We start from the raw sequence: 22,570 nt of genomic DNA on the forward strand, positions 1-22,570 counted from the left end.
TATTATATATTTACACTAATTTAATAGTTATAATATTAGTAAAACAATTTAAATTGTGTACTCAACATACAAAACTTACAAGTATGCAAAATCAGATAAGGCATTCAAGCCAGTCCTGCTACAAATTCAAAAAGGAGAACTTCCCAAGTGGAACACTCTAAGAACTTCAGACCTTAAATGATTTTGACAAATACATGGAACCAAAAGAGTGTGCTCTGGATTACTTAAGAAACACAGTATTAACAAAATAAATAAAAACGAAAAAAAGGAGGGGAAAAACCCTCAAGGGCACAAGACCACAATAAAAACTGACAGATTCAATACAGGAAATTAATGAGCTGCCTTTGCTTTTATTACTCATACTTACACTGCTATTCTTAACCTCTATTTATATGCCCTATTTTTTTTTACTTTAAGCTTGTTCTGAAGTCACAATAGCAAGTGTATTGAAATCAATTATTAATCAATTGATTGAAATTTGATTGATTGAAATTGATTGAAATTAATTGATTAATTGATTAATCTGTGATATCAGATTCATTAATAAAATGTTTCCTCTAACAAAAATAAAATATATTATTCTTACCTCTGTTACTTTGGGCTGAAGTCTTAAAACTTCAGGACTCATGCGTGGTATATCTATGTGGATCTAATTAGACAAAGAAGAATACTGTAAAAGGAACCAACAGCACACTTTCTAAGCAACATGATACTTAAAACAATTCCATTGGTTTACACTATTAGTTGTAATTCCATTGTATCATTACTTTTGGGATAACATGGATTTTTACTGCATTTCAAAACATACAGCCAAATCTTTAAGTTAATCTTGCAATGAAGCAAAATTTAAAAACACATATATTTGTATTCACATTCTAGGATCCTTACATCACATTTTAATTATTTGCGAATTATAATCATATTGGCAATACTCATTACCTTAGGGTAATTATGAGTAAATACATACTACTACTTCTGTGAAATCATAGTCAACTGCCACTACCATAGAATCATTTAGGATGGAAAAGACCTGTAAGATCATCAACTCCAAATGTCCAAAGGTGAAAGAAGAGTTTAGCACCTATTTTAATGTATTTCACAATCAAGAAGAGAGCACAAAAATACCAGTATTCCTAAAGTTTTTTTCCAAACTTCACAAAGGACTTTTATGCAACAGGGTGCTCAAGTGATGATTTTGTCTTCTATTCACAAGCCTTATGTTACTGATGCTATATACTTCTTGCTACTAAAGATTAGTCTTGAAGCTGAAAGAAAGATCTTAGCTTCTTTTGTCCCAAGGAAGGCTAAAGTATCATTGCTCATTGTTACAAACTACTCATTTCAATACAAAACTTGAAGAAAAGTTATCTGATTATCTGGGTGAGTGTGAAAGTTTGACACCCCTATGTTTATAGCACATCATATACAGTCTCAACTTCTTATGCAGAAGTTTAGAACCAGTAAGAAAGAGTCACTGTTGTACTTTTCCTATCTATCTTCACTTATTTGAAAGAGGGTTTGAGCAGGAGATGAAAGATTTGAAAATGCAACTATTTTTAAACAGAAAACCATAGCAACATTAATGCTAACATTAAAAGAAATCTATTATTTTGAATTTCAGATGAAAACTCCTTCATATTTTTCTTCTAAAATTCAGGAAAATTATTAGAGGGCTGTCTATCTGATAAGATTAAAGAAACAGAGAAAAACAGCAGCAAAGTTCAAAAATAATCTTTAAGTCCTTTAGCAAGTGTTCCATAGATAAAAGTCAATTCAGTCAGGTGTTCTACCTGTCTGTAGGTATCTTGGTGGTTTTCATCATTTCTGGAATCATAGTATTGTTCAACAAATGCAAAATACTCTTTGCGTTTTCTTTGTAAAGTGCTTTCTCTTCGGTCCACATTTGCAGGAAGATAGCCCTGAAAAAACAGTGAAATTATAAAGACATTATTCTTTGCCTTACAAAAAGCACTGCTGGCATTTGATTGCATGTGACAGGAGTTCTAACAAACTGACGCACTGCCATCTACTCCTACACAAATCTAAATAATCCTTTACTAAACTATTTTTTCTAATCCCTCCAACTCATATAAAAGTTCAGAGACAAACATCTTATAAAAACAGCTCTTGGGTTTTTTGCCTTTTTTTTCTACAAAATGCAATTTCTCGTCAAAAATACTAAGATGGTATTGATTTTTGAGGAGAAAAGCTTAAATAAATAAGTTTAGTTAACTTTATTAACATGCGAGTCGCTTAATTTCTATGTGGCCAGTACTGGAGCAATTTTATTAAATTTTTAAACACTGTGTATTAACTCAATTGCCTTTAAGTAGGAATGATATACATTAGCAAGGGAGGCCTAGATTCACTATTAGGAAAAACTTCTTCATGGAAAGGATTCTCAAGCACTGGAGCAGGCTGCCCAAGGAAGTGGCTGAGTCACCATCCCTGGAGGCAGTAAAGGCACACGGATGTGGCCCTAAGGACATGGCTTAGTGGTGGACTTGGCAGGGTTGAGCTTATGGTTGGACTACACAGCCTTAAAGGTCCTTCCCAACCTATACAATTCTATTATACTATATTAAAAGTATTAAAAACATTATTCCTGTACACTTTAATTACTTCATTTATAATGACAGGAGAATAAGTAAACAAGCCATATTACATTTCAAATACCTTAAGAGGTACTTTCTTTGGTGAAATGAATTTCTTAAAGATATACAGACTTGTGTTTGATCCAAGTACTTTAAACCTCACCAGTTTCACTTTTTCCTAAAGATTTTGTCTGACATTTAATATCCTATCCCAGTGTTTTGTGTTAAATATTGAATTTATTCAATAATTTTATTGAATAAAATTTATTTATTCTCAACAGTAGTATTCCCATTTATTCTCAACAGTAGTGGTTTCTTCCCTGTAGGATATCTTATTTGGTTGCTTTAGAAAATAATTCATTTTTTAAATCAAATGTGATTGTTTGAAGCACACCGATACTTTCTCAGCAAGTCTTTTTGCCATTATTCAGTTTCAAAGACTGAACTAATCTTTCAATTCAACATGTCATGTTTCCTGTTCACTTTACAAATTAGGTTTTATTTTTAAAAGTTGGGAAGGTTTGCAACATATCAGCAGAGAATAAATTGGTGGAGAGTTTAATCCGTTTGCTCATTAATTTCCTCCAAAGGCTTTTGCAAACATATCTTTGGTTTTGTTATTCAAAAGAGAAGAGAGCCCATACAGTTCTTGCTGTTTAGGTACAGTGTGCTTAACACTTTAGCTATATATTAAAAATAAATAATGTCGTTTTTTACTATGTGTTGTTACCAGTAGACATGCATAACATCAACAGAGTATTATAGTGAAAAACTGTCTTCATCAAACACTTGTTAACATTATTAACATCCTGACTATGTAACAAATAATTGATCAATTTCTTAAGTTATATTTTTAGAATTCCAATTTCTGTGCTGGTTTTACAAACAAAACAATCATCATCTGCCTCAGGTAGCACCAAGAATACTCTGTTACCTGAGAAAAAATTCAGTCTGGGCTTTTTAAATAAGACTTTTAATAACTGTGAAACAAGCATATACTAAAACCATAACATGCTTTGGTTTCTTCAGTTGTCTGGTTGTTTTTTTGGTATTGCAACAAATCTTTAACCAAAATATCACTTGATTTTTACAAACACTTATTTCCCCAGGAGCTCCTGGTGACTGTATAGAATCATAAAATGGTTTGTGTTGGAAAGGACCCTAAAGATCATCTAGCTCCAACCCCCCTCCCACTAGACCAGCTTGCTCAGAGCTCCATCCAGCCTGGCTTTAAACACTCCCTGGGATTGTCCTTATTAGTCCTCCTTACCGGGGACATTAACAGTAGGTCACTATTAGGATACCACCAGAAAAGCATGGTGCAGCTTATGACCAAAAAACTGAAAGCACTTTTCTTTCCCACTTGGGAAAGAAGGTGAAAGAAAATGCTGCCTTACAGTATAGAAAAGTAATGATTGCTAAAAGACTTGTCTTTGAGTTTCCAAAACATACTAAATGAGGACCACATAATAGATAAAAAATCACAGCAGGACTTACCTAAGAAAAGCCAAGAATTTTCAAAATATTGCCATTTGGAGGTAGAAAAAACAAACAAACAAAATAAAAAAGCCAGCTTCAAAAAACCGTTACTTAAAAGAAAAAATCCACTTAATTGATAAAGTACAAAAAATGTAATCTGAAAGCAGGTTTTTGCAGAGATAAGGCAAGATGAATTTGCAAATTGAACTGAAATAGATTCTGGAATTGTTAAAGCAACAGAACAAGAGAACTCTACACTTAGGCATTCTCTGGACCAGGAATACTAAATTAAAATCACCTTCTGGATTTAAGTTAAAGCTCCAGGAAAGCCTATGCTCTTACAAGAAAGCAAGAGGAGTCAGCTCATTTTATATTTTTATAATTTGCATAACTCCAACTCTCTAAACCCCACAGTCAGTCTTTTGATTCAGAACTTAAAATGCGTATGCTTTAGCTTACTACATTTCAAAGTCAACTTTGAGTTAGTCATAATTTTTCTTACTTTTTAAAATTTTAAAACAAGACATCCTAAACTTCAAGAGAAAAAAAACTCGCCTTTTTTACAAGCAAAATCACATATAGCTTTGGAAACAGAACTAAAATAAATTGTAAGCTCCATGTTTAATTTCAATTACAGCAGGATATTTGAATATCCACCATTAAACTGCATCTGCATTTAACATTAGAAGGAACTAAGCTGCAAATTTAGTAGAACTCATCAACAAGAAAGACTCTTTCAGTCACTGGAAATCAGTGTCAATCTGAAGTAAATACTTTGCATTCCCTACAGAATTATTCTATAAAAAGCAAAGCTATTTAAGTCTACTCTCTGAGAAATTCAATAGTGCTAAACTGGTGTGTGTGTATAATTCAGAATTTTAAACAGTTCTTAAATGCACAAAGATTTGTTGAGAAAGTGTCTTTCACAGCCTCTGGAGAGCAGACATCATGAGAATTCTGCTTCTTTTTTACACAAACATCCTCATAAACTTTCTCCCAACCACAGGCAGACAAATAACAGCTAAAATGCTTAACTAGTTGTCATCACAAGCATTATAGCTGAAAAGACAGACATGAAAAATACCTCTATGAAGAACTGCATTTTTGCAGAAGAATCTTTTTAAACATAGTGCAAACATCAAGATGAAAAAAATCCTATTCTGTAACACCAAACCCAGCGAATCACATATTTCCACAAGCTTTTCCCCACATGCCCAACTGAAACACCTCCATGGCACTTCAGCCAACCTACTCCCATGCTACAGCCATTGCAATATCCTCTGGCCATAGGGAAAGAGAAGAGTGCTCAGCCAGCCAAAAACTCACACCACGAAAAAGGGATTAGCTTTTTATTGAGGTGGTCTCTGAACTGTCTCACAGGTCTGACATCAGGAAAGCCAATGCCACATCTCAATTGACACAGTGGTTCAGAATTGTTCATCTTAAAGCACTACAGAAGAATCAGCCAAAAAAACCTATAGATGCTATCACTGCTTTTCCTCACTACAGGGCTAATCCTTTCTTGCAGTTACTTTAATGTGAAGTCAGAATGAAGCCTTTTGCAGGACGCTGATAGTCTTTGCTTTCCCTGCCGTGTGTCTGTTTTCAAGAAAACCATTAAGAATGTACTTGTGTTTGAACTCTCCACCATTCCATCAAAACTGGTTGAAAGAAGCCACTGTTATCACGAGCCCTTCTTTCACAGAAAGCCAGGCTGAAAAATAAAGATATACAGCCCGCACGATTTACTACTACTTCTCATCCCCCTCCTTTCAATTTGATAGATTAATCCGGAAATTGAGTAAAAGAACATAACTTCCATTACAATTCAGCACAAGACACATTTCCAACCACCACTGATGGATTACAATTCATGCAAAATCATTTGCAATGCTTGAAAAAGCTATTAGTACTAAAGGCAGAGGAAGAATAAAATAAAAAAAAAATACAACTTACTGAAAGGAGCTTCCATGCAATTGGACGAACCCGTTTGGGAATGCCAGACCAACTCAATTTTCTCAATTCATCTATTAAAACACAATGGTTTCATGAGAAGCAAGGAAATTACTACAAATTTACATACACAGATACATTCAAATTAGCATAAAGGCATTCACAACAATGGTCTCAGAAAATCCAGTTATTACAGAAATATAGGGCAATCCTAATGAATTAATAAAATACTGGATAATTGCTATCCATAGGGACACCTATGGTAATAGGTACTGAGTGTGATAAGGCAACTCTCTGGAGTATTTCTCAGCATTACTGTTTGGTATACATGCCTTATATTGTCACAGTTGGCAACCTACTACATAAATGTTTTATTCTTCCAAATATTTTTGAGAATAAACATATCATATGAATAAGAGTAGAAAACCAGTATTTCGTATAGTTTATGAACAAAAACAAGAAAAAAGAGATAATATCTACCTTAACGAAACAATCTACAAATTATATATATATGTATTTCCCTTCCACCCCAAAGCATAACAGTTAGCTCCAGTTGTTTTAATACCAATGAAAGCCTCAAGTCTTCAAAAGCAAAACCTCCAGCTGTGCATATTCCTGCTCTACTTGTCCTTGTGCAGTATTTATGAACAAATATGCTTTATTGGGTCTAATCTATTTGTGTCCAGGCTGAATGAAAACTTATCTTGTGCATTAATTTATTACTTCCTTACACATCATTTTGCTCAAGTTTCAAGTTTTGGCTACCTTTATGCACAATCATACCATTTACAAACTATGTAGTTAGTATATGAAGAAATTAGAAAATAAATTGTAACTCAGCAACCACTTTTATTATTTTCTAGTAACACAGTTGTCAATTCTCAACTCTATACCAACCGAACCCACTCTAATCTTTCACCTTTCCATATTTTTGCTCCACTCTTAACTCACCTGAATAGAAATCCATGCACAAACATGGATACCAACATCTGAAAACAGCACATGTAAAGTAAATATAAAAAAGGAAAACATGCAGATCTACTGTCACAATCAGAAATGTGAAGCATATGATTGAGTGACAGATCATCCCAAATCACCCAGTATAAAAATTCCACTTACTTTTAGGTAACTCATTTAAGACCAAAGATAGAAAATACAAAAGCAAATTGGAACACAGCTGATTTTCCCTCCCTCCCCTTCTGATGCTATTCTGCAATGAACATACACTTCCTTTGATTAGGGATAGCTTGGGCTATCATGTAATTTCAAACAGAAACACACATGATGGGAGTGGGTTCAAAAGAACTGCTCTTTCTGGAAGGAAATCTCAGCACTGGTAATGGAAATGAAAACCAGGGACAAATGATGTGGTTTTTTACAACATAACTTATCTGAAACAGATTCTCTATTTATCCATCATGTAAGATTTGGGAGTGAATACATCCCTACATTCTTCCATGCTGAACACAATTATTTACATTGCTTTGCCACTGCCTTATCCTCTCTGGAAGCTCTTTTTACACCTAGACTGTCTGCTGGGCCTACAAAATCTTCAGCAATGTTCCTTCTCCCAACAAATCTGAGAAAAACATTTAAAGCTAGGTTTTGTATGTTTCCAAGTTGTTTCTCAAACTCTCTTTTAGAAATGCTTCCATTCATTTGGCCTGACAGGATTTATATTCTGCTCTGCTCTCCTTATTTGACACAGAACCTTACATTTTGGATTGTATTTAATAACCTTCTATTGCATTTAATAACCTACTCTGCTCTGTTGTCATGCCATCCTTCTGAACTTTCTCAAGGCTTTTGTTTCTGGTTTTGCTTTCATAAGTGGTACAGTAATTGCTTTCAGGACAGAGGACTGTAAGACAGATGATGGCACAACTGAGAGTTAGGTCAATTCCATCACAAGCCATTAGCCCTGGGTATGTCATATTTCTATTTCCTCACACTGACTGCTGTCCTATATCACAGCCGCCCGAAATTCCAGGATCCCAGACTAATCCAAAAAAACACAGAATTCCAGCCCTAACTTCTCACTACAGTGACCTCAACTACCATTTTGCCAGTGACAAAGAGCACACAGCAAAACTCAAAGGGGCTATGCCAGAATTCTTATCAGGTGTAGTAGCAAACCCCAAAAGCACAGAGTCTGATCCCTGCATGGTACTACTGCTTAAGCATCAAATCACATTATGCTTTCCTCTGATGGTTCATCACCAAAACAAGAGGAAAGAAAACAAAGGACCCTGCCCTATCCAACAGCAATTACAACAGCAGGACCAAAGTTATTCCTGGAAGGCTTAGACTAATGTTAATATAACATAAAATAAAAATGCTTCTGGTGAAGAGGAAAAAAAATTGAAGCATATACACAGGAGTACCATTTTAGACATACATAAAAGACTGACAGTGAAGCTAAATTCTAATACTGCTGTTAAAATACATTAATTACATGTGCATTTTATTAGACATACATAACTAAATTTTACAGCATCTCTATTACAGTCTTTAAGATGGGCTTTATTCTTACAAATGACTCAACAGGTGAGTTCCTAAAAATTAAATAACCACATGTAATTGAAATACTCACAATCCAGTTCTCAGGTTACCTTGAGACACTAAAGACTTAATTTTTTTTAAAAAGAGGACCCTGGGGACTACTGATTGGTCAGCCTCACTTTTGTGCCTGGGAAGATCATGGAACAGAAGACCTTCCTAGAAGCTCTGTGAAGGCAGGACAGTGATGTGATTTGAGAGAGCCAGCACAGCTGACCAGAACAAGTCCTGCTTGAGCAGCACTTTGGCCTTCTACAATGGAGTGACTATCAGTGGACAAGGAAAGGCTTTACAGGTGTCATCTATTTAGACTTCTGTAAAGCCTGTGACATGGTCCCCCACAAAATCCTTCTCTATACTGGAGACAGAAGTGGATTTGATGGATGGACTCTTTGGTGAATGAAGAATTGCTTGAATGAGCACATCCAGGGAGTGATGGTCGAGCTGGAGATCAGGGATGAGTGGTGCCCCTCAGGAGTCCATACTGAGCCCAGTGTCATTCCATGTTGGTGACACATACTGTGGGATCAAGTGCACCCTCAGCAAATTTTCAGTGACCCTGAGCTGACTGGTGGGGTTGGCACAGCTGAGAGCTGGGATGCCATTCAGAGGGACTTGGACAAGTTGAAGTGGGATCATAGGAATGTCATCAGGTTTAACAAGAACAAGTGAAAGGTCCTGCACGTGGGCTGGGGCAACCAACCAGTATCACTACAGGCCAGGGGATGGAGGGATTAGGGCAATACACATGGGAGAAGGACTGGTGGGTACTGGTGGACGAGAGGCTGGACAGGTGAAAAAGCCAAACCTGTCCTCAAAAAGCAGCATAGCCAACAGGTCAAGGGAGGTAATTCTGCCCCCTCTACTACACTTTGGTAAGACCTCCAGGTGGGCATGGAGTGCTGCATCTAGCTCTACAGTCCTCAGTAAGAGAAAGACATGGACCTTTTAGAGTGAGTCCAGAGGGCCATGAAGATGATCAGGGGCTGTAATGCTAAACAGATTTTTGGGTTTTTTACATTTTCCATATATTTGTAGCTCTGTAGACTACTATTATATAGTTATATAGCTCCTCAACTAACTATAGTTACTTTTTCTACCCCATTACCTAAATTTTGGAACAATAAGCTAACCTTCCTGGAATCTTATTTAGTCTTCCCTCTATAGTGTGAACCACTATTTTGTCACTATGTATTATATCCATAATAATGGGGGGTTAGAAGCTAGGGGCAGCTTCAAAGGGGGGCAGAAACAAAAAGGAGATTACTTAATTAATTGTTCTTCTAATTGGATGATTTCTCTTAAGTATGCTAATTTGTTAAACTAATAAAACTGTCACACTGTATTGTGTGTATCTAGCTGTATTTGCACCATGAAGAACTTTCATTAAAGGAAACTGTTTAGCTTGTGGCATCAGGCATCAGCTGGATCACCTCTCCTATAAAGACAGGCTGAGAGTTGTTCAGCCTGGAAAAGAAAAGGCTCTGGGCAGCCATTGTTGTGGCCTTTCAATACTTAAAGGGAGCTTATAAGAAAAATGGGGACAGACTTTTTGTCAGCAGCTGTTTTGATGTGACAAGGGGTAATGGTTTTAATCTGAAAGACAGTAGCTTCAGACTAGATGTAAGGAAGAAATTTTTTACAGTGAAGATGGTGAAATGCTGGAACAGGTTGCCCAGAGGAGTTGTGAATATCACATGTTTAGGTGAGGGTCTCAGAGCAACCTGATCTAGTTGAATATGTCCCTGCTAATTGCAGGGGTATTGAGCTAGATGTCTTAAGGGTCCCTTCCAACCCAAACTATTTTATGAACTTTGTAACGTTTCAGCCAATGACAAATAGTTTAATAATTAATTAAAATACTTTCTCCCTAGTCAAAGCATAACATCAATTAATTGTCATTAGAGCAACTCCTTCCCCTTGTAGATTTCCCAAGGAATTAGACATCCTAGTTTTGAGTCTCCAAGCATGTTTCCAAGCACAGACTTTCTACAAAAGAGTTTTAACAGCACCTACAAATCAGACACACATTTTCAATCAAGAGAGTACAGCAAAAATATTCTTTTTTCAATACAATTAATGTTTTCCTAAACTTCCAGAACAATTCTTTAGAAAATGAGCGCTTGGAAACATTCTAATTACAGACACAATCACTTGTTAAAAGAATGAGCAAAGCACCAGCTGAAATAAGCCAGATCCAAAAACAGTACCTGTAAAACCCTGTCTGAACCCTGTGAACTCTTTCTCAAACTAAAAGGATACTTTCTGAAAAACAGTTTAAACCCCATTTGTTAGTCTGTTTTTCAGCTGCCTCATTACTTGACATAATTCTGTGACCAATTCTGTGACCAATGTATGAAAGAATTTATAAATCCCCATAGATTTTAGACAAAAAATATCTCAATTTGCTCCTACTAGCCAACTATCACTTCTGCTTAGGAGACAGCAGTTACTCTTCACAGAAACATTGCTTTAGGATATTTTATTATTAAGGTATAATGTGGTATGAAAATGCTTCAAATCAATATTAATAACTTAATTTAGGAAAAAATTTGATCTGGCTTACTACAGTACATTTCCAGATAAATTTCCTCTTTCTGAGAAAGAAGAAGTTTAAAGCAATTGTTCTAACAGAAATCTTAGGACTATCCTTTAACTGCATTTAGATTTAAAGACTTCTTATATTCCATAAATATTTCATGGAGAATTTTACAAAGAAAACATGCCATTAGTTTGCCAGCTTTTAACTGTACAAGCCATTACTGGAGTTACTACCCACTACACCTAAAACACGAGGCCAAACAACCAAGTCGACAAGCATTTTTCCTGGAACTACAAGCTAATCATTCTACCCATTACAAATATATAAGAAATCAGAAATATTAAAGGAGTTCAAAGTTTCTCTGTATGTATTATTCATTTTTGATACCGATGTTATTTCATTGAGATTACTATACATGGCTACATGAAGTCATGGCCTGCATGAGCAACTCCATGATAGATATGATAAACTAGATTTACATGTTTTATGTTCCTGCAACATAAATTCCATGGATATTTTAACTATAAAAAGCTGGAAAATTCTTTCAAAAGCAGAGATGCACAGAACTGCAGCTCCCCCAACAGCATGTTATAATACAGGCAGTACATATAGAAAATAACTTTAATACAGAGCTTGTTATTACTATGGCAACCACAGCAACTGGTTTTCAAAATGAATAATAGCTCTGTTAGGCACTTCATTAATTTTTTTTTTTTTTTTAATCAAACACTGCCCTTAATCTTCTCAATGGAACAAAGAGTTATTCTGAATGCTGCAGAAACAGGAAATAAAGTCCAATCCACCTTTGTAAATACAGGGTAAGATCCTTTTCAGAGCCTTTGCTAGAAAAGAGCAGGGAAGTACATCCTGTCTGCTACTTTACATAAGAAGTCAGAAACAGAAGCAGATGAGGTTGGTTTTACAAGGTACAAGAAAGCAAGTGATTAGGTAAACTAAGACAAAAAGAAGAATATTGAAATTGCCAAAACCTGCAACATGTGAAGCCAGTGATCCAGTGATGGAAATGATAAGTAATGGAGAACAACTGTGGCAGCAGCAGATGTTTTTCATAGTTCTCCCAAAACATCCAAATTCTGTGCAATATCAACTGTTTTTATTTTTACACTAATGCCATTGAAACAGTTTCTAACTTTTCATGTACAACTAAGGGAAAACCTTTTATACCCTATTCTGAATGTTTAAAAAAAAAAGCAGCTCTTAATGATTTAATTACGAGTCTTTACTTCAGTGGTTGCACTGGAAGTATTATTTAGTTTAGCTTTACTATAGGTTCTATTATACCAAATTCCTGTATAAGGCTAGCCCTTAACCTCTAATCCATGTGAGTATTTCTCAGTTAACTGCAAATATACATCACATCCAGAGTAATTGTCCATTGTAGCTAAAACACACGTGAGGGCAAACCTAACCAATAATCTGCAACAGGGAGGCAGCACAGCACAGACATACACAGTGAAACTTGCTCCACTGTGTTTACCAGCCCAGAGAAGTTTTATGTACTTCTTCCAGTTCTGGGCATGCAGCTAATGAAGTAACAATGACTTATGTTTCAACATTATCAATAGTGAAAGAGATGCTGGCAAGAAAACCTAAAGGATTAATTATACTTCCTTGAGCCTTCGTAAACTGATTTACAAGCTGTATGTGCCACTCATTACAACATGCACATTGCTAATCTTGATGCTCAAAAGCTTCAGGACACACAGCATGTTCAGAGTTCTCAGTAGTCTTGTTGGTGACATTCCTGCTACGTCCCTCCCATGCCACAAAGTCTGCAAAACATCACGGGAAGAGGCAAAGCTGCTCCCTCAGTCTATGACTTCAAGAGAGAACACTGAACTTCTCACCCATGTATTTTACTGGATAATACAGGTTTCACAAAGTGTTAAGTTCAGCTTTCATGATGCTCTCAGGTAAGGAAGGGAGATGGCACACCAAAAACAAACCAACAGCCATACAAACTCAAAAACTACAAGAACACTTCATCATCTAATACTTCTTTCTGCTAGTTCATCCAGACTAAAACACCCCGCTTCACTGTATTGTTCACCACATGGCTAAGACTCACACCTGAACACCTGATCAAAAATCAGAGCAATGATCATCTAAAAATTCTGCTAAAACTTTAACGGACACAAAAAAACCCTTTTAATTAACCAATCTTGTAATCAGGAGTAGAATGCTAACTCTTTTCTTTTTTGATGATCAGTTAGTTGTAACTACCATGGCAATTTTTCCATGTAGAAACAGAAATTTGAATGAGAATTTAGTGTTTGTTTGGTTTTTTTTAACAGTAACCCCTTCACATCAGCTGAACTTAGGGGTCCCACTGTGATTCTCTACATCCAAATCCACTTGGAAAAAGACATAGTACAGAACTCCACTCTTCATTAATAAAGCCATGAGTATAACATGGGAGTTTTAACGACTGCGCTAAGAGCACACTTCTTTTTGAAGAGATCAATAGTTTTAACCTGAAATGTTCCCTGTGGACATCCATACAAAAAGAAACAGCTTAGCCTCTAAGCTATTCTGATACTAACAAAAATCCCATAGATCTTCTATTTATAGACAAGAAATCCAGAACCTCAGAACTAGCCTCATCTGTGTAGTTCACAATGCCTCTTACCCATTTATTATTTTGGTCATACTTGAATACCAAAACTCTTGACCAAAAAAAAAAAGGTAAAGCTTTAGGTGACAGGCTCCTTTTTCAGAACTGAGAAAAGGGAAGGATTATCTTGTTTGTTAACAGGAGCTGCAGCTGGTTCAGTCTTAATATTTTTTTTCCCCCTCAATAAAAACTTAAAATCAATGATAGGTGGTGTTTGGAACACATAAAGGTAAGAAGTCTTCACTCAAGTCAAAATTAACAAATCCTTGTTAAAAAACAACATTAATCTAAAACTAAACTACAGTTCTTCTGCAAGCCTTTGATACAGTCCCCCACAACATCCTTGCCACTAAAACTGGAGAGATTTGTTTGAGGGATGGGCTGTAAGATGCAGACATTTGGTCAGTTCCTTATCCAAAGAGCTGCAGTCAATAGCTCAGCTCCAAGTGGAAGCCAGTAACAAGTGGTGTCCCACAAAGGCCCACAGTGGGGCCAATACCATTTAGTGTCTTCCTCGATGCCACTGACAGAGGGACCGAGTGCACACTCAGCAAGCTGGCAGATGACACCAAGCTGCGACACAGTGGATTTGCTGGAAGGAGCACATCCCATCCAGGGAGACTTGGACAGGCTGGAGAGATGGGCCAAGGCAAACCCCATGAAGATCTACAATGGCAAGTGTAAGGTCCTGCACCCAAACTGGAGCAATCGCCAGAATCAGCACAGGTCTGGAACTACTATGTCCATCTTAACAAAGGAAGAGAAATGCATCCTGAAGAAACAAACTATGCAAAATCTTCTCAAAATTGTTTCAAGAATCTATTATCATCTAGTTACAATGAAAAATCATAAATTAATACCTTTACATTGAAATATTTCACCAGAGCAGTAATCAGAATAAATGCCTACTATTAAATGAAAATACAAGTTATGAGACCAACCCACAGAAAACAGGAAGACAAAATACTAATCCTGCAACAAGTAACTAAAAAGGGAATAAATAATGGATATTTAACATTCATTTCTTTCAGAAGACTCTGAATTAATAAAAAAAGATATTACAAAATCTATTGGTACAATACTGCCTGGTTAATAATTTTTTTATTAGCTAAATAGGAAAGCATGTTTTGTAGATAAAAAGCTAACTAGAACAGGACAAGCATCAGAGAGGACACCTTTTGGTGATAATAATTTGAAAAGACAGACATGACTAATAGCACATCACATGAAGCAGCAGTAGGACACATGTTAACTTTATATTATATATCAACAAACTGAAAGAAGAATGGGTGCTCACATGATCAACTACAAGTAATTCACAGCTGTAGGGGGCATTAAAATTCTAAATTACATGGATGTACCAGGAGCACAGAGATAAATCACTGTGTAGCTTAGTGCAGATAAATTAATGAAGCTGGGAACAAAATTAATCAAGTTCATCTCAATTAATGTATTTTGTAAAGTTATTGAAACTTTTCAATAGCACCAGTTTGGCAAGCAATTTTATAGGACATAACAGACTGGTTACAGAATACTAGATTTATGAGCCATAAGTGAAAGAAAAGGTAATTACTATGTTAGATCAGGTTTAATATAAATCTACAATGGATGTGACCATGAATAGGAAAATCCTATTTCAAGTTGCTGCAACAATACAGAAGACTGCTGTGATGGGGAAAAGAGATATCTAACATGTTTTCTTTCTGAATTTAATCTCTAGAGAACCACTCTTGAATTCTTTTATTATAGCACACAGAGAAAACCAGCTATTGTTACAAAATAATCTGAGATTACAGCATTTTAAATCCTGTAAAATTATGTAATTAGTTTTTGCCACTATCGGATAAATCCAAAGTTCAGCTATTCTTTACAAGTTCTGTAAGACTTCACAACATTATCCACTACTTCCATAGCAAAAGACTAGCTAATGACAGCACCCAACTCAGCAGCCTCCAGTACTCTCTGAAAAGGTTTCCTTTTTGAGATCTGGTCAAAAGGAGGAAGAAAAATAGATGAGTTTTTTAAAAAGTACAATGGAAAGTGCTCTTGAATGTGTACAGCAGCTGGAGTAAATTTAACATGGGAATACTTCACAATTCTCATGGGTGCTTTTACAGGGCCTTCTATTATTTTTACCAAGGTAGTATGCTAAAACTTCAACATATTTTATTCAGTTTGGGATTTGTCATGACTAAGTAGGAAAAAAAAAGAGATCCTAACATGCAAAACAATTTTACAATTTAAGAAATTAGTTGGTTTGACTCTGAAATAATACATGTGTTATGTTGCATAACGGTAGCAATACAATGTTTTGAAGCTTTATTAAATGAAGAGAACAGAGCACACCAGGTTTATCACTGGTTGTTATTTTACTTAAATAAACACATTTCTCACATCCAATTAGCTACTAATTAGCCATATATGTATAAAAAACAGAAAAATAGTTGATTTGAAAATTAAAGCACTTCCTTAATGCCTTTATCAGCTAATTTTTAAATTTATATTAGTAACCCATCATACATCAGCTGTGCTGAAGCGGCAAGTATGCAATAACTTGTTTGTTACTTTGTCAGATTTTATCAACATTGCTTACATTGTGTTTGCACAGTAAACATCTCCCTAAAACATTTTACAAGATGACCAAAAAACACAAATTTAACAAAAAGAACCAAACTTTAATTGGAAACCTGATAGACACAGCAGAACTGTTCCTCTAAAATGTACAAATGGTCTGTGAAGGAAAGAAAAATTTCTTCTCAGAAATATTACCCGCAAACTGCTTTGTTAAAGTTCCGTTCCCCCCACTTAAAGCAAGCAACTGTTTGCAAAAATTCTGCAAGTCCATCTTCACTTAGTAATGCAAGGTCCATTACAAGGAAACACAAGACCTGAAATTCAGTAAGTCTGCAGCAAACTGACTGCAAGTCAAGCATAAACAGGTTTGTTGCACAAAACTACTGTGAATTATTCCTGCTGAACACGCTGGCATGCACTAGCAGGAGTGAGCAGCTATGCAGACAAACAGAGCCTACAGCTACCCCACAGCTGTCTCCTGAGCTCAGCCATCCTCCCAGCAGCCCCACTCTGCTTCCTGACCTGCACGCACACATCTCACTACCATCTTGCGGAGGAGAACGTATGTGGCCCGAAGTTTAGAATCCGACTAGCTGAGGGCGAAAGGCCGACGCTCCTCTGCAATTCCTGGCCAGCACCCTTCGGCGTCTGATGGCCTCGGGCTGTGCTGGCTGCGGACTGGCGTACACCGCTGGTATAGGAGAGGAACGGAGCTGACCATTTCCCGGGGGTTAAACATCGGTTTATTGCAGGTGATCCCAGATCCAAAAACACCGGGGAAACCAGCCGGGAAAAAGTTTTTTCATAGGGGGTGAAAACAGGATTATAAAGGAGGGGGGTGGGTACAGGCGGAACCAATCAGGAAAGGTGAGGGGATGAACTTCACAGAACTGACACTCCATGGAGACCAATAATCAAAAGGTAAAGGAGGTGTCCTGGGACCCCAGCCAACCACCATCTCTAGAGAGGAGAAGGTTCTCGAAACCTGGGAGGAGGAAGGGAGTGATTGACTGGACAGGGAGGAAACAACTTTCACTTATAAGGGAAACCAAGGGGAGGAGCAATTACATATCGGCAACTATGAATAGCAGTTGCTATAGCAACTTAGCTGGCAGGCTAACGGTGGCGGGAAAGAAGGGGGAACGAAACCATTTTACACATAATAGGGGAGAACAATACATAAATTGGGGGAATAACACAAGAAACTTAACAACACACTACCACACCATCTAATGGACAGGGGTCACTCCTCGAGTGCCCATCCAACCAAACTGCTTCTTACAACAGGCTCCTTCCACCAGCCCACATTACTTGCAGTAACTGCCTATTTCCACGAGCTCAAAGTAGCCAGCCTGTGGACCAAACCCAACTCCAAAATCTGTTAGTGGTTTCCAATGATTAAAATAATCTTCACTTCCAAATTTATACACATAATTAATCTTATTGAGATTTCTCTTGTGAAAGAACACACTCCTTCACACCTCTAGTTGGCATACATACTAAAACTGCATTTTACACCACCTTTATAAGATGATTATTCAAGTGTGAGTCAAAGGCTTTCAAGGTCATTTGCATTACTTTGTATTCACAGCCAATGTTGATTTCTCTTGTTATGATAAGAGAATATGCCCATGACGTGGCTACAAGTTCCAGAAATTAACTTCTATTTTGCTTTGAAAGGACTTGTTACATAATCTATTTCAACAAAATGTGAAACTATACCAAGAAAACAAATACAATAGAAATACTTGACTTCAGTTTACTTCTACTTCCAAGCAAAACCAAGCCTAATACTTGCAGAAATTAAGAGAAATATTTACAAAAATGTCTCCATGTCCTACTAATTTAATTCACTGTGACAAACAAAGCCCAACTATTTGTGGGTCTAACACAAAACATACACATACCACACCACCCCCCACACACACAGACAGAATAAGCCATCTGCATCAGGAAAGCCACCTATCCCTATATTACTCACCACAACTTTTAGCTTGGAGCCTACTGCCTAGCTTCTACCTTAGTACATTTCCAGCATTGTTCTGAAGAAAACAGGAAAAGAAAAAAAAAACCCAACACAAAAACCACCCCAACAAAAAATTAAAAAGTCCACCACACACAACCTCTAACACTTGCCCAGGCTACTGCTGTCATTATAAATCAAGAATACCTTCTAAACATAACCTTCACTGTAATACAGAGCTAAACCGAACATCTTCCAAAAATGCAAACATTAAAAATGTATATAGACATGCACCCACCAGATTCTGATGAACTGTGCATACAGCAATAAGCATATACATATTTGCATATATGTGCACACACACTTTCCCTCAGACACCAAGAATTCAGTCCAAGCACTACTATCATACATGAGCTACTCCTGAGAGCGTCATGAGCATCAAGAGCTTGCATGCCACGAATAACGAGTCCATTTCTTTCACTAAAACTATAATGTATTACCTGTAGATAGATATATGTGCTATTGGACATATTCCAGATACAAAAGTCAAAATATTTGCATCAAAAAAGTCAAAACTGGATATAAAATTCTATTCACACAACTTCCAACTGTACTTATCAGTTTGTACAGCAAGAGACAGAACAAGCTTCCTATAAACAGATGTAGAAAAGGCATTATTTAGTGGTTTGTACAAGAAATAATATTGAGAGCTTACTAGATATTTTTCACACTTTAATATCAAGGAAGCATATTCATATTTCACTTTCTTACATATATTTCAGGGTGAGATTCATAAAGTTCAATAGCAAAAAAAAATATTGTTTGTTTTATATTGACTAAGTTCACCACAGACAGGGTGGCTGCACTCCTAATAGGACTGGAAATTTTCTCCCAAAATAATTTCACTTTAATCCATAAATCTGATTTACTGGTAAAGTATTCTAAACTGAACAAACAGCAAAAGTGAAATGGATAGGTTTAAACTGTATTCTGTCTTTCCTCTGATTTTGCAACCTTATATAACGAAGATTTCTACTATCACAACATTCTTTAGCTATGAGTTTCCATGTCAGTCATAATCACAAAGGTCACAACATGTCTTAGATCAAAGGGCTAAAAAGTGATATTTGATTACCATTTTCAAGTTTATGTAAAATATGTTTTAACACCTCTCTTTATTCACAGTTGCATTTCGTAAGAACATCTTATAACTCACTGAAATGCTCAGTCTCATGTAGTTATTATAGTTTCCATAACTGTACTTCCCCAGCATCAATCTGACAACAAGACACAGCATGGAAAAAAAAAATAAGAGCTACAACTTAGACTGTATTATACTGAAGAAGCCTCATGACAGTGACCAGGCAGAAGAGCATCAATTCAAGAACTGTAAACATGCAATTTCTACTTCTTTCTCTAAGCTTCCTGTAATGGTCTACCTCAAAGACATTTTCTTTATTCATTATTTTGCCCTCAACTCCTAATCACCAAGTTCTCCAAATGGAGTGTACTAATCCTGCTTCAGATTTTCACTAGGGATACAAAGCCATTTGATTCTGTGATACCCTCTTGGCACTTGTATTGACTATTCAGCAGCTAAAATCCAGTAAACAAAGGGAACAGTCAAGTTATCTGACAATACATTTGTTTTGCCATTGACTTGTTGTCAGCACTCACAGATGAGACACAGAACCACTGTATCAGCCTGTGAACATGAAGAAGGCTCACAGAGCAGACAAGCAGCAATACTTACACGCCTCATCGTTTGTCACTCCTATTTATTTCCAGGCATGAAAATCACACTTACATACAAAGCTGTTCCATTATCAGGCATTAACAATAAACACAGCTAATTATACTGAGGGGCTTTTTTCTACAGAGATTAGTCTGCTAGGAAGAAATAATGTGAGAAAGAACAAGAACCCATCAAATACCCTACATATATCAGTGGGATATATGCAAATCACTTATTAAAAGCAGGAGTGCTACAAACTTCCAATTTTATTCATTTTTTTGTAAGATCAACTTTCAATGTTGAAAGGATTAAATCCTAACCAAACCATATGGCAGGACAGTACATCAAACAGGAAAATTCTACAGTTTAGGAATAGTTTAGATGTAATCCATAGGTCCTATGAGAAACACTCACCAAGATCTGTATTTGGGCCAGCAAGGAGCTGCTTAAATTTGTCGAGCCGAGACGCTTCTCTCTCAGTTAATGCAGGAGTAACTGAGGTGCTGCAGTCTGCCATTCCACTTGCCAAGGGAGGTATGCAAGTTTGTGGAAGTGACTGTGACCTCTGCATGGCAGAATTTTCACTAGCATTATCTGAAGGGAAAAAGTATGGCAGTTAGCCTTGGCTAGTGAGAAGATTACTAATCAGTTGAATTTAATTTGTAAATTTAAAACAGAATTACATTTTTGAAAAATGCAAACTCAAGTACAGCAGATGTTTGGACTTCAAATTACTTGGATTTAGCAGAAGGAGCATTTCTCTTTGAAGCAGTATTCCACAATTAAAATACATCAGAGATCATATTAATAGCAAGGCTTATGGATTTCTAAAATCTGTGTTACAAAAAGCTGTTTTGATTCTCCCCTACATTCTTAAAAAAAATAAAAAATAATATAAAAAAAAACAACCACTGAGGAACCTCGAAATTATTGCAATTGAAAGCATATATAAAACCATGGAAAAGAACACATGAGGGTGAATATCCCAGTCCACCTGCATGATTTTCTCCTGCTTTTCAATATATTTTAATTACAATTTAATTATAATTTTTCACAATAGTGAAAAACAAAAACAAATAGCAAAAACAAAAAGTTTAGTTATTCTTCCCTCACACACATGCATTACAATTTCATAAGGCATGCAGTCTTCCTCTCAAATAAATCACTAGTGATAAACAGTATTTTCCTGCAATATTAATAAAGGGTTGGGAAGGGTTTACTGTCTTACAGGGACAAATATGGTAGCTCTCATCCTTTAACTCCCAAGATCTTTTTCACTTTTCAACATACCTAATGAACTGGATGTATGGCCTTCACTGACTGATTTAACAAGCCTATTATCACCACATGCAACTGGAGTCAGCTGTGCAAATTCCTCTTGTTTTTCTTCCTGTAGATGTTCTTCCTGAAATTTATGCTGTTCTTGTAGCTTGCTGTGATTCTGAATTACTTTGTGAGCTGTTTCCATGACCACTTCTGTATTTAAGTTTTCAGCAGCTATTGCTAAGAGTTCATCATCATCATCTCCAAGATCCCAGGCATCACTTGTGTTACTTTCAAATTCTTGGAAGGTGCTGACTTTCTTCAATTTCACTGGAGTTGTAGGTGGCTTTGAACTTGGTTTTATCAAGCTGTTCAAAAACAAATAAACACTATTTACAAAACCAGTAAAACATTCTGGGTAGGACCAAACCCTGAAAGTTCATAGCTGATACTACATAGGTAGCAAATATTTCTCTCTCCAGTCATGCTGCCACCACATCCACCCACCATAACATACAGCTAAAGAAATCTGAAAAAAAAGGCTGTAAAAACTGACACTGTTGATTTGAACAGAAGCAAAACAAACCTTTCCTTCCCTTTTCTTAACAAAACAAAACCCAAATAAAAAAAAAGGGACTACCCCAAAATCACACGAAAGGATTACTACTAGAATAGCTTATAAATAGGGCACACTGCACTGCTCTTGCTTCATCCATTTCTGCAGATTTCAGCCCTTTCAATGCAATTGCTGCACAACAGCACAGGAGCTAAAATCAAGCCATGGTCTACTCCTAAGTCATCATAAGCAATCATGCAATACAATCACTGTCATAAACAAACCAAGTCTCACCTTAAAACTCATTAAATCTATCATTCCTTTTCATCTAGGCATGCCAGCATGGATTTCCTTCAGAACTTTGCTCTTCTCAGAGGAAAGATATTTCTTCCAGTTACTGGTCTAAGTGGACCCTGATCAGCTCCCAACCTTTTGCCCCTCTGTCAACAGGCAGTGTGAGATATGAACCAGGTACCCCTCCCTAGCCTGGAACCTGCTCTCACTTACAGTAATGCAGAGCAATCCCATCTCCCTTTAGAAGTGAGCTGAATAAGGTATAAAGTTGAGAGGGTTTCTTAGTCTGTTCTCAAGAAATAAAGAAGTTACTGCCATTAATTTAATTGTGCTTTCACAGAATGGGTAAGATGGGAAGGGATCACAGAGGGTCATCGGGCCCAAACTCCCTGCTTAAGCAGGGTCATCTGGCACAGAATCACA

The 22,570-nt window shown here is 36.5% G+C and overlaps 1 protein-coding gene across 1 annotated transcript in view; it reads right to left on the reverse strand.

The window, feature by feature from the left end:
- The window catches only part of TBC1D22A (TBC1 domain family member 22A), a 140,216-nt gene that overhangs the window by 114,215 nt on the left and 3,431 nt on the right, over positions 1–22,570 (reverse strand). Inside the window, exons 3-7 of the mRNA XM_005481905.3 lie at positions 21,325–21,665; positions 20,449–20,628; positions 6,030–6,100; positions 1,791–1,919; positions 587–649 (exon numbers count right to left, since the gene is read on the reverse strand). Coding sequence (XP_005481962.2) covers positions 587–649; positions 1,791–1,919; positions 6,030–6,100; positions 20,449–20,628; positions 21,325–21,665 — 784 coding nt within the window. The remainder of the gene's footprint in view (positions 1–586; positions 650–1,790; positions 1,920–6,029; positions 6,101–20,448; positions 20,629–21,324; positions 21,666–22,570) is intronic.

Source organism: Zonotrichia albicollis, chromosome 4 (genome assembly GCF_047830755.1).
Source record: "Zonotrichia albicollis isolate bZonAlb1 chromosome 4, bZonAlb1.hap1, whole genome shotgun sequence".
Lineage (NCBI taxonomy): Eukaryota > Metazoa > Chordata > Aves > Passeriformes > Passerellidae > Zonotrichia > Zonotrichia albicollis.